This window comes from Halichoeres trimaculatus, unplaced genomic scaffold (assembly GCF_033239565.1).
Source record: "Halichoeres trimaculatus isolate MK-OKI-2021-1 unplaced genomic scaffold, fHalTri1.1 fHalTri1_scaffold_4, whole genome shotgun sequence".
NCBI classification, from domain to species: domain Eukaryota; kingdom Metazoa; phylum Chordata; class Actinopteri; order Labriformes; family Labridae; genus Halichoeres; species Halichoeres trimaculatus.
The window spans coordinates 13,296,381-13,309,677 of NW_027437182.1; the positions used below are offsets into that span (position 1 = coordinate 13,296,381).

Genomic DNA, 13,297 nt, shown 5'->3' on the forward strand with positions numbered 1-13,297 from the left:
GACATGTAAGTCTATACAAAAGAAACGCTGGTTATAATGCAAAATAACAAAACTTCATTTTGTCCAGCATAATATCACGAAGTACAGTGGGTTGATATCTCAATATATTATTGATACATTCTGAAGATTTTTTTTTCTTGTTTTAAGTATTCTAAGGTAAAAAATCCCCTCTTTTCATTTCTTTTTTAATCACAGCTGTCACCTATGACTACAAAACACCTGTAGCCTATATGACACATAAGACATTTTTTCCCTCAAAATATAATAAAACTGAAGACTTTAAAAGACACAATTTTGCTTGTAGACATCAAAAACAAGAAAAGCTGTGGTGACATTTAAGAAAAGTGATATTTATTAATTTCAGATTCAAAATAAAAGTATTCACACAAACACATGTTGAGTAAATAGGAAAGAACAGCTCTCCACCCTTCAAAAACAAAGAAAAATAAAATAAAAATAAACAGTTGCATTGCCCGCTGCCACTTCACTGTTCCTGTGGTTACCGGGAACATCCCATTCATCAAAAATTTCAATCATTTGTAGAAAAAAAAAGGAATAAGCACACATTAATAGAACAGACTGAAAATAAAAGTCGCAGTACTAACAGTGGTACTTGTGGCAGTACTTGTTGAAGCACTACTAGTAGTTGAGCTGGAGGTTCCCTGTAGTTGATGCTCAAATAAACTTAACAGCAGAAGCGTTACAAACCTGCCACAGAGAGAGAGAAAGACAGAAGGCCACAGTGTCCAACATGAATGTCTCAGCTTGCACCAACAGGGTGACAAATAAATGTTTTTGTGTACAGCCAAGACAATGATAAAAGCGCCACACAATACTCGTTTCAATACAACCTCATGTGTTTCATGAGATTACAGCTAATCTAAAGTACTCTGCAGCTATGTTGAGATTCTTTTGGACCTCGCATGGCGCCTGTCATCACCTCCGCTCTGTGTACCTGCTGAACTGTAACGTGAGCCCTTCCTGGGTTAAATGCATCAAACTGGAGGTAGAGGTAGATTTTCCTGAGAAGTCGTAAAAGACAAGAGTCTTGTTTCAGTTCTGAAGATAACTTGAAGACACGTGAAGCTCCCCTCACACATACATACACACACACATCGCTTCCCTAAAATAATCACATTATCATCATCATCATCATCATCATTATCGCTATGTTCATGAATATGCTCTAAAAGTATAATCTCTGTGTGCAGGGGATGCTACAGCAAATTCAGGAGTAAAAGAAGCAAAGAAAATGCAACAAAACAAGTATAAACATGATATAATTCACAGCCCTATAAAGCCATATCTCAGAAATATTCTATTTAATGAATCTTAGTAATAAAGGTTAATTCTTACAACCATTGTCACAGCACAAGGCATCTTGTTATTTTTCACAATGTTTCTTGTCTACAGTCCACCTGATGGAAGTAAATCAGTGGTGAAGAGTCCAGTCAAAAGCCCACATGCACCTTAACCTATAATGGTCCAGCTATATTTTCACATCAACATGTGGGAGCAAAAATCAGACTCAGTTTTCTGTTTCATCGAGAAGTTCTTTCAGTGAAAGGTCCAGTTGGAGTATGAGCAGCAACTTTTATGACTTTCTTCTTCAATGACAAGAAGCGAGACAGCTAAGGAGCTGGGAGCTCTGATAGCCTCCTTTAAAGCCATTTTTCACTACCATGAAATTAAGTCAGGAAATTACTCTAGGGTAGAAGAACTGCATGTTGAAAAAGTGATGTAAATCAGCCCAGCTGAGACAATGTTCTGTTCTGTACAACAGCACATGAATGTGTCATAAAGCAAAGCGAAATAATTCCCAGCCTCCAAACTGCACAAAAACAATGCAATGTTGACAAATTGGAAATATAACCAAGAACCGCTGGCAGAAAGTCATTTGCTAGCATTTCCAGCTGGTAATGTAGCCATAAATACAGCTAACTGCAAACAAGAAAAGTAAAACTGGACCTAAATCTGCAACAAACATGAGACTAAAACAGACTGACTGTTTTGCAGTGTTTTTTCATCAATGAAATATATATATTTTTTGGATTCTTGAAAAAAAAAGTCTGGTGCTCAATACTGTTTCTGGAGCTGTGTGGCCCAAGTAGGAATATGAACCTTGAAATCTTAAAGAAAAAAAAATAACAAAAACATAGACAAGGTGACTTTTAGGGAATTTAAACTGATTGTGCGTTGTAGCAAAACCTTCCACTAGGGGGAGCTCCCAGTAAAGACATAATCTTGAGCTGAAACTGCAAATTCACTGCCATTTCTTTTTGTACTTGCGAACGGACACTTATCAGAGGTCACAATTAAAGCTGATATCTGATTGTCTTTGTTAACTATAACCTCATAAGTAATCAAGGTGAAAGTCTTTAAAAATGATTCTCTTGAGGTTTTCCTGTATTAACCTTCAAAAAGCGTCTTTGTTGTGGCTGAAGCAAAGAAATCTACCAAAAGCATAATCTCTTGAGGTAGAAGCAAGGCTTTGACTGTGGTTGAGGGTATGCCAGTGGGTGTTTGGAGGTATACAGTGTTGTCATAACATCACCTGATTGTCCCTAACGCAGAATGAACAAGATGCAAACCTTCCCTGAAAGCGCAGCTGAGTGCATACTGTTAGAGAGTGAGGATGAGCTGCAGTACCTCCACTGTTCAAATGCAAATATCTCACAGAGCTGATCAATGGATATACGATAAACATGGATCCAATGAAGGGGGCAGGTGCTTCAGTGTTGCCTTGTGGGCCAAAAGGTCACAGGGTCAGATCTAAGAAAAGCTGTGTTGATCCTTTAGATCAGTATTGATTTAATTTAGCTATCTCTAACAGCACCCCCTCCACAAACGGATGCTTTCCGTCACAGCAGGTCTTCGTTTGATTGTCAGCCTTTACCAGCAACTGTGACATCTGCTGCTGGAAGCAGAAAGAGACCTGATGTATTTCAAAGCAAAAACACACTATCTTTAGCAAAGCTGTGGCCTCATCATGTTAGCATGTTTTGGACAGCACGTGTTCACCACCATTACTGCAGAGACTGGTGCTTTACTCACATATAAGTAAACCACAGCCTGAATTTTTAATGCCACACATTGACATATGATGTAGTATAACATATCAAGCATGCAGAGTGCTTTTTGTCCTGTAATTAATGATTCAACCTAATCTAAAATCAGTGTAAAGAGAAAAATGGAGAACAAGTGCGGAAAAGCATTAACATTAGTAGCAGCTTCTGCTTTACAGGAAATAGTTAAATTTCAAGTTTTGAAAGAAGAAAAACGAGTTCATATTTCCAGCTATAGTTTTAATAAATAATCATAATGATTATTAATAGATATTGGGTGTGCCTGTATTTTCCCTTTTGATCAAACGCAATGTGATGCACACATGTCCTTTTTCCTGATCATGTTGGATCTTAGATAATGATTTTATACAAAATAAAAGTAATACACTTACAAGTTTGTTACAGAGTTTGGCTATGCCTTTTCTGATCACCCAGAAGTTAAAAAAGAAAAGTTTTTGGTTAGCGTCATTAAGGTGCAACTTAGATCATCTAATTCCTCTCTCCGTTTTCCAATGAACAGGTAAAGCTGAACAGTTTTCTCTGTTTTTCTGAATAACAGAGCAGCACGCAATGACTGCGTCTTTTGCAGAAAGATCAAATGAGACCATCTCAAGTATAAAAAAGAGGACTTTTAAAACTGAGCGGTGTTTGTGTAGCAGCTGGGGATGATTTCCCACTGAGAAATGAGTTGAGAATCAAAGCTGCAGCAGCCATCTGGTGATACTTGACCGGAACAGTAAAAAGAGATTGGACGGAGGTACTGCTAGCTCAGTGGACATCTCATGCTGTGTTAAGGCCTCAGAGCAGAAGCCGCGTACAAAGCCTGATTTACTTCCTAACATCAGTAGGAATGAGGCTGCTTTGTATAGCGGTTGGGGTCGGGGGCTGGTAACAATCTTTAACAGCCAACAGTCTAGAGAGGTAACACAGGCTAAAGTTCAAAAAGCTCAATGATTGATCTGCTTCTAAATGCACTTCTACATATGAATATGTGATATCTCCTCTGTGGCTGAATTCACTTCAATAAATCCTCAACTGCAGAGACACAGCTGCACAGAGCACAGCTGCAGATCTGATCAACTTTGAGCTCATATTGTCAAACGCCCAAATTACAACATCTAAAAGCAGTCAGAGGATCACAAGACATTCTCCGTTTTACCCTTGACCGGTGTCAAGCTGCTCTCAAGGAGCCCCCGTCCTTGTCACAGAGTAGGATAACAAGCACTTGGATCAGAAGAAGCACTAAGTCATGCAAAACAGTAAGCTGAAACAGAAAATTAAAGCATCTGTAATCTATGATACAAAAACACTAAAACTGCAAACATGGGCTGATATAACTGTCAAGAAAATTCCTTCCTGACACTCAGAAAGCATCTCCTGAAACCAGATTGTCTAAGAGAGAGTATCCACAATGATTGATTTATGGATAAACGTCTCTCCTGTGAATTTAAGACAGGAAATTACACCTTTCCTGTATCACTCCTGAAGGGCTCTATGTACAAATACGGGCATGCATGTGACCTTAAGACAATCACTCCACTAGAAGGCCAAGTTAGAAAAAGGATAAATATTAATCTCTGCAGAGAAAGATGTTAAAAAGCATTGCCCTGTAAGAGTTGAGCAGATAGACACCTGAGAACAATCGTCAATGTGTTATTCACAACAGGAACAGTCAGTGTGGACCTCTCTGATGCTGAGAAAGTCCAGCGAGTGGGAAAAAACACCCTTAAAAAAGGCTTTAGTTCATTTTCACACCTGCACACCTGACCTTTCCCGCACAAACAGCCTTTTTTAACATTAAGCTTGACGATCTGCACGACTGGCATGGATATGCATAAACTGGCCGCACGTCAACAAACAGGTGAGGACTCTGAGATAAAAATTAGCCAGCTGATTCAGGAAGAGAAACCACGACAACCTGAACATAGCAGCTACGTAGCATTCAAGCTAATGAGCTACTTCTTACTCTGGCAGCAGTCAATAATGGATTAAATGTGTTACCAAGTCAATCAATACGCAGGCAGATTCACAAGATCCAGTTCTATTACATTTGTGTGACTGGAGAATCTGTCGCCTTGATACAACTCAAGATTCACTCTCCTACACACAGGTCCAAAATGGCTGCCACGTGAATAAGGTTATAAGGTTTTACATAAAATGAGGTCACAGCGGTACATTGTTATATGCCCTGAAGAAAAAAAACATATACCTTTAAAGCTTTTCTGATTAAAAATAGAAGATATTCATATTTTCTTTTTTTTTATAGAATTCTAAATATATAGATTTTTTCCTGCACTGAGAGGATGTTTAAAGATTTAAATGATAAAACACAATAAAGAGAATAACAATAATGATAATAATGACAATGAAAAGATAAAATAAAATAGAAATATCTCTCCCCTTGAGGACAAAACGCGGTCAATCAGTAGCTGTGTTTGTGTGTGTAAACAGTGCATTACCCTTCCTAGTTATTACCTTCTCTTTTGTTCTCTGATATCTGTACATTTATGCAGGAATAAATAATTCACAGGTTGTGCATACATATTTGTTTAGCATATACTGGCTCTCAGTTGAGACATTTTTCTTCTTTCTGAGACCACTTTGGCTGTGAAGAACAAAAGACGTGAGGTGGTGAGAGAAAACCTGAGATAGTGTACTTCAAGTGATCTGAGTTTCAGTTTTTTTGTCTTTGTGTAAGGTTTACGGTTCTTCTCTTTTTGGCATAGATTGTGTAGAAAATGAGGTTGCTTTTTGGCTTTGCTTAGCGTGGTATTTAAAAAATAATAATAATAAAGGGCAAAGGCAGGGGGGTTTGTTAAGACAATGAGTTGCTGGAGGTTGAGGTTGAGGTAGGTGTGTTTTGCTGCTGCTGCTGCTGAGGAGCGACACGACTGCTGACCGCCTTGTTGGAGGCAGACGATCCAGACGCACCGGAAAAGACAGATCCTCCTGCTGCCTGAGCAAAAAGGACGCCTAGACAGAGGAAAAAGAGACAAGACCAAAACTTTAAAGCTAGAACACAAAGACAGCATTTTTTATTTAAGTAAATCTAAAGGAACCATTCAAAATTCAGCAAACCCATATTCTTTTTCTGTCGTAACATTCATATTTCAACCAAAAGGCTAGCTTGGCTGTAGCACCAGTAAGCTTCCATTTAGGACACAAGTGTTTCCAAAAAAATTTTCTCCCTCTGATATCTGTATTAAAGTGACTTCATTATTCTGCCCCTAACGTTGTATACACTTGTTGTGATTGCTGAGAACTGCTACTGTCTTAAACAGGCAGTGGGTGGATGATTTGGCTCTAGCTGTTTAACCAAACACTAGAGCCAAAAGAGGATTAGCTGAGGTCAAACAGGGTCATGTTTTCTTCATAAGGCGTAAGAAACAACTTACTTGGCTCTATCAAAACTTACTTAACATTCAAAGTATTTATCCTGAAGTTCTGGGAACAATCTTCTTGAGGGTCAGAGTAAAGAGACTGCTGAAGGAGGGTGGGGGTTAACCTGTTGTTGTTCTCACTTGGTGCCTAGTTATTCTAAGACATTTTAATGTGGAAGGTATCATATAATTCTGTTTATTTGTTTATTTGTCTTTAACTTTATCAATTCCTATTTGTTCAATAATATTGTTTTATTTGAATTAGGGCTGAACAATTAATCGAATTCAAACTGACATCGCAATGTAATGGGATGCAATTTTCAAATCCCAACGGCTGGGATTTTTTGTTTTTGAGTTTTAAAGTGCATTTTAAAAGAGCAATCCAAAAGTTTAAATATTTAAGTAGTTGAAGCATACCATTTTTATTTTCATTTCTGCACTTTAGTTTGTGTTTTGTTACTGATGACAGGTCAGTAAGATTTTGATACATTTGATATTTATGTTCACACAGTGTTTCTTTTTCATTTCATAAAACAGTGCATGCCACATGTTGACATATTTTAATAGTTAAGCCAGAGATTTAATCTTATTCACATTTTTGCAGTTTATTTAGTGTGAGATTCATAGAAGAGAGGATTCACATTTACTTTTTAGATTATTATTCACACTAGGCCTCTTGTTCTGCTTGAAGTTCAATCAATCAGTCAATATTCTACTGTGTTGTAATAGTTAGATACCTTGATCATATCAATTCATGCATCGTTTCATCTCATTATAGGCAAGACTTGTTTATATGTTGACAGTATCCTTTGTTGTGTTGGTCATTCTATAGAACAGTTTATTGCTTGTGTTAAATAAATAATGTAGAGGATAAACACCCCCCCAAAAATGACATGCTAAATCACAATCGCAATATTGGTCCAAAATAATCGCAAGTAGATTATTTTCCAAAATCGTTCAGCTCCAATTTGAATCATGTTATAACTGGCCTTACTCTGGTTGATTTTAAGTTTTGCTGCCTACCTCCGTTTTTAAATTTCTGTCTGTTGTTGCTTTGTGAAGCACTTTGGGCTGTATGATTTTATGTATGAAAGGAGTTGAGTAATACCGCTCTCAGTGTGTTGAAATAATTTAAAGCAACATATTACATATTTCTCTTCTTCTGACTGGACTGTGCTGGCAGCACAGGATGTTCTATAAAGTGATTGCAGATTATTTACTCCCTCAGAGGAATTAAATCTGACACACTGTGACAAGAAGTCTGGGAAGTCACCGCACCCATTTGTTATGTAACTGACATCAAATAATTACAACATGTAACTCCTTATAACCCCAGACTTGTTTGAGCATAGATTAAACAAACAAGATACACATGTTAAGCTCGTAAGTGATGCTCAAGTTGTTGGATGACAGATTGATGTTTTTAGAGAGGGCCCGGCCAGAAGCTCCCTCAGTTTTCATGCTAAGCTACGCAAAGCCTGCGATATAGAAAGTCCTGAAATTCACTGTGATTTTGTAAGAATTTAAAGTTCATATTAGCTGAGGGGGAATAAAGTGATCATGTGCTTCATGTGGATGATACTCACCAGTGTAAACCACTCCATTGAGCTCCACTGACATGCTGATGCTGCTTGTGCCGTTGGTGGTGAGGTTTAAAGCTGAGTCCTGCTTGCTTTCTGCACGGGAGGAAACAACCACAGCTATGTGTTAACAACACAGTAGCTTTCACTGTACATTCACAGACAGTATAAGTGAGAGAGTGCGAAGTTCTTTCTCTGGAAGCTTAAAAAAATAGTCTTTTCATATTTCCACTAAAAAATGCTTAGACAAAACATATCAGGGTGGTCAAACTCAAGAATTACGATGAAACAGAAAACTTTTCTGGTGTTAAATTATTGTGTTCACATAAATTCCTCTCAAAACGTCACTGAATTACTCCACTTTTTGTTATGTATGTCATATGTCTGGTGGAGAGTAAACCAAGCGTTCTCTTCTCTTCACTCTTGTGTTTTATCAGTGCTGGGAAACAGTTTGCATGTTCTGTCAGATAACAGAGACATACTATAGGATCAAAGTGCCTGCAGCAGAAGGGAATCCCCGCATTTATAAATGCACATATGTACTGAATGTATGCACGCTACTTCTATAAGCTTAACAGATCGACATATAGGCAGCTGTGGCTTCACTTCCTCCCTGCTGGGTGCTGTGGTTTGTGGCAAAAGAATTTACAATAACCGTCAGGAGGGGGTGACAGCGTGTGAAACCAATCTTGTGTCAGAACTTGAGTGAAAGATTAATATTGAATCCTCAATGATTCCCTATGCTAATGTGATGTAGTAATATTCATGTGTGTAGATGAGTCTTCTTTTAAAATGACAGGGATTTTTAAAGGTCAAAAGTCAGTTTCAAGCAGAGATTCTGAAATTGTTTTTTCAAATTTCTGGTTTGATGTATTCTGAAAAACAGGTAACTCTGGGAAAACACCTTTTGTGCTTATTGATCAAATACGTGGGCGTGGATTTTTAATCCCGTAAGGCATGTGCATGTTTCACTGAGGGCATGTCATCAATCATCGGGGTTTATAACCGGGTTTCATGCAGATGGCATGCATATATTAATGTCTGTGGAACCTCATTATCCTTTCTTAGTCTGTTGAAACCACCAAACACACACACACAGACACAAATGTGATTAGTCGTTAAGAGGGTTTGATTAACAAAACAGACACAGAAACTGTCAGATCGTAGGTGATTTTTAAAAAAAGCTGTTAAGTTTCCCCAGCTGCCTCTGTTGAAACTGGTGTGACGCAAAAATCAACCTCCAATAATTCAAAGCTTAACACTGAAGGTCTCATCAAATTAAAAAAAAGCCAGTGGTTTGTCATTTCCTGGTTTCAGCATTAGCTGATTTACAGGAAAATCTAGGTGTCATACCTTGGTTATTGATGCGGATGTTCATGGGTATCTGAGCAGTCATAGCCAGCAGGTTGTGTTGCAGCGCTCTCTGCAGCAGCCGGTGATGTTCCTCGGCCGGCAGTGCCATCTTCTTCTCCGGTGGCTCGCCGGCCTCCAGTTTGTCCCTCAGCTGCTCCAGAGCTGCCACCTGAGCCACCTGAGCTGCCATTGCTGCCTGAGCTGCTGCTGCTGCCTGCACAGCAGCTACCGAGTGTCCTGCCAGAGCCCCCACAGGCAGACGAGCCATCCCCATCCCTGGCAGGGACTGTCCTCCCTCCTCTTCTGACCAGAGACAACAAAGAGGAATTTTAGGAGAAAGTATTTTTTTATGCTGAAGCATTCAAGTGAAGAATTTATAAATACGAAACAATGCAAATCTAAATATGTTAATCCATTTTGTTTTGAGTATCACTGCAAAGAACGGTCACCTTTCTTGATCTTCTGGATGGGAGTCAACGAGGCCCCGTTAGTGCCCACAGACAGGCCCATGCTGGGGGTGGGGAGTTTTGGTGAGGAGAGCATAGTGGGCGTCCCGTTGGGTGAGTAGGTGAAGAGGGAACTGCCGAAACTCTGACGTCGCCCCTCTCGTCGGTTACTGTCGATAGCCGCCTGGAGCTCATTGGGGTTACTCAAACCCCTCTTATCACATTCATACGGATACAGGTACTTCATGTATCTGGAAGGAACACAGAAGATTTTTCTTTGCTGAAACTTTGTTTGTATGGGACTTTCCTGAACCGAGAATCTGTTCGGATGAAAATGTGAAATTTCTCATCAAAATCAAAAACACAATAAGTTTGTTTTTGGTCAAGTTAAAGGGGTATTCCACAAGTTTTGAAATGTAGACCAGCTGCGTATAATGTGAAGGAAACCATATAAGAAGACAATTTTAGGAAATGTATGACCTTTTTTGGAGTTTCACCCATACAAGGGAAAGTAAAACTGAAAGTGAGGACATGTGTGACTCTGCTTCTGATAAATGCACCATTTATTTGAAATTCTACCTGTCTAAATGTAAGTAAAATACAACATGGTACACGTTGAAGTGCGGCTAACTTGCTGCTAGAGCCTGCTGTCTTCTTCTGAAACAACAAGTGAACTGAACTGACATCTAGTAAAATGTATGATTGGTTCAAGTGAATATTTGTGAAAATCCAGTATCTAGCAGCTCTTAACACTTGAAAAATGAAGAGAGGGAAATAATCTGGGGTGTGGGTATCTGGAGACGTAACAGAAAGCAGTTGTAATTTTGGGCTGTGTGTATCTTTCTGTTGTGCTTGTACTGACTGTGTGCGGAGGGTGAAGGCCGCACTGGTGATTGAGGTAGGCAAGTTGAGTCCCTTGGTGATCTCTCTCCACAGCTTCTTGTTGATGACTTCCACCAGGCCGCCCTTCTCCGTCACCAGCCTGTAGAGCATGTACAAATCCAGGACCTGCTTGGCCATGATGGGTATACGATTCACTGGGGTTCCTGGAGTAAAACACACACAGAAACACACACACACACACGCAGGGAAAATGGTCAACAAACACATGGCAGGAAACTTCTTTTCATGTTACCAGCATGAAGCTTCCTTCAAAAAGACAGACCGTGGGAAAAGTATACAACCCAAATACAAAACATGCAGCAAGAACATAGGAAAAACAATCAGGATGGCTAAATAACAAAAAACATGTCCATTAAGCCGTAAAAGTATCAATAAAGAAGTGCCTACATACTGCTAAGTGTTGGCTAAGGGAGGTAAAAGAAACTATTGGGAACCTGAATTTTAATTCCTCCCTTAGATTAGGTTTTATTTTTTAGAAAAAACATTTTCACAGCTGAAAAAATGCAAAAAAACTCAAGAAACAATTAACATTTCTAATGTCCTGTAAGACTGACTCTGTGCCAACTATTGTTTTTTGTTTTTCAAAAACCTCAGAAGTTACAGACCTAAAAAATAGCAGCCATTCAGAAAAAAGGGCACACATAGATGCTTTGAAGTAATGACAATTTTTTTTCTGCATGTGAGCAACACAGGACGGCAAAAGAAAACAGGATATAAACACCTCCAAAATGACGGCAAAATACCTGGAAATGTCTATTCTAGTCAATCAATCCTATATAATCCTGTGAATATATCTTTGCCAAATACTTTTTCTCTAAGCTATAAATATAAAATCCCTAACCTGCCAATTTTAATTTGGCTGATATTCTCTTTAACATTCACAGATCTCAATTTAAAGGTCAATTTCGGACAAAAATGAGACTAAATCAGTCTCTTAGCTGCATATGAAACTGTGACATCTCTATTACTATGACCTGCAGATGGCACTCTTATATCCTTAGAGTGGACTCAGAGGTTTTAACACTGTGGCCATTTAAAGCTGCTTTTTCAGTTTGGACATATGACTGCTTGACTCTTACAACCTTTTTTTAAACCAAAAATCAGTCAACTTGTTCTGGAAAATCATCCAATTCAAACAAACAAACATGGCTGCTTTCCCCTCACGACACAAGATATCTGAGATTATATGTGTGTATATGTGTTTTTTATGAGACCATTAAACATGCAAATGCAATGTTGAGGTTGTCAAAACATTATGTTGCACAGTCTAAATGAGGAGAAGTTGGTTTTTACTCAGCTAAGTCTACAGATATGGTAGTTTGTGGGTCACTGGGGTGAAGACCCTGATGCTTCAGTGAGCGGGTGTCCGTTTATGCATGGTCAAGAGTGTGAACACGGCTGTGTGGACAAGCAGCAGTATTGAAGGTAAACTAATCCACTCCAAGGCATGACACGGTGTGTTCTTTTCTCCTTATAGCCTGGGAATGACGAAGGGCTGTGAGGCTATAAAGCAATCATCTCCAAAATGAATAAAGACCCCACCCAAGTGAGTGAAAGATGAGAAGAGAGTGCTGTGTCATGTGTCAGTGGGAGATCTGAGGGGAGGGGTGTGATCCCTCTCTGTATCCCTCTCTATAAGTATTACAAACACATGTGCACACACACACACACACACACACACACACACACACACACACACACACACACACACACACACACACACACACACACACACACACACACACACACACACACACACACACACACACACAGTGTCATACCTCTTTTTTGCATGAAGCTGAAGAGGTCATCCAGGAACTCTTTCCTCTTTGGGTCTCTATCCAGTTCATACAGCTGTGGAAAAGAAACAGAAGAGAAAGATGAGGCAACAACTTCTCAATGTATATCTTATAACTAAAAAAAAGTCTGAGCTCCAACCTGAAAAAATCAAAATCCAAAATGTTAGCATGAAGCCTGAAGCAGTTTGATAATGAGAGGATATGGCAGACGCAGAGAGAAACTAAAAGAAATGTTAAGGACCAGTCCGCCTTGATGAAATCCTGATGTGGCTCCAGCTGCCGGTGGCAGGGCCCCTGGCTCTGGAAAGTTCGGGGAAAGTTAGCAGTAAAAGTGGGGCGCCCACTCAGGGGAGAGCACAGAGAGGCCATTGAGCCCATGCTTGTTTTTCTAGCCTATTTTACCAGTGTGATAGTGAAATAATGTTGTTGAAGGTCTTATAATTAAGTGTCACATATGTGTGAACACACAGTCTCTCATAGAAGGGCGAGCAGAGGTTCAGGGTGACTATTGAGCTCCAGGACTCTTCATCTGACAAACACGTATCACACTGACACAGTATCTGTGTGAGGTCAGGCAGTTTCATAATCTCTTATTGAAAATGGCAAAGGTTGTGAAACGTTGTGTGCAGCTGAACACCACCAAACAAAAGAAGGGTATTGTTTCTACACAGACACAACAGGCCACAGCCAGCAGGCATAGCCACAGCTCGGCCTCATGTTTTACTGCAGAGCGTTTCATCACATCACAGGAAAGATTTAACCTCACCACAT

At 39.4% G+C, this 13,297-nt stretch overlaps 1 protein-coding gene across 2 annotated transcripts in view; it reads right to left on the reverse strand.

Annotated features, from left to right (window-relative positions):
• Window positions 1-423: 423 nt before the first annotated feature.
• arid3a (AT-rich interactive domain 3A) overlaps window positions 424-13,297 on the reverse strand; it is a 49,130-nt gene continuing 36,256 nt past the window's right edge. The window contains exons 4-9 of one of the 2 annotated variants that reach the window (XM_074668885.1): window positions 12,509-12,581; window positions 10,687-10,870; window positions 9,828-10,075; window positions 9,379-9,678; window positions 8,032-8,121; window positions 424-6,038 (exon numbers count right to left, since the gene is read on the reverse strand). In XM_074668885.1, the coding sequence (XP_074524986.1) occupies window positions 5,881-6,038; window positions 8,032-8,121; window positions 9,379-9,678; window positions 9,828-10,075; window positions 10,687-10,870; window positions 12,509-12,581 (1,053 nt within the window). In that variant the 3' untranslated portion in view covers window positions 424-5,880. Of the gene's footprint in view, window positions 6,039-8,031; window positions 8,122-9,378; window positions 9,682-9,827; window positions 10,076-10,686; window positions 10,871-12,508; window positions 12,582-13,297 lie in introns of both variants that reach the window. The other variant, XM_074668884.1, reaches the window with a different exon arrangement.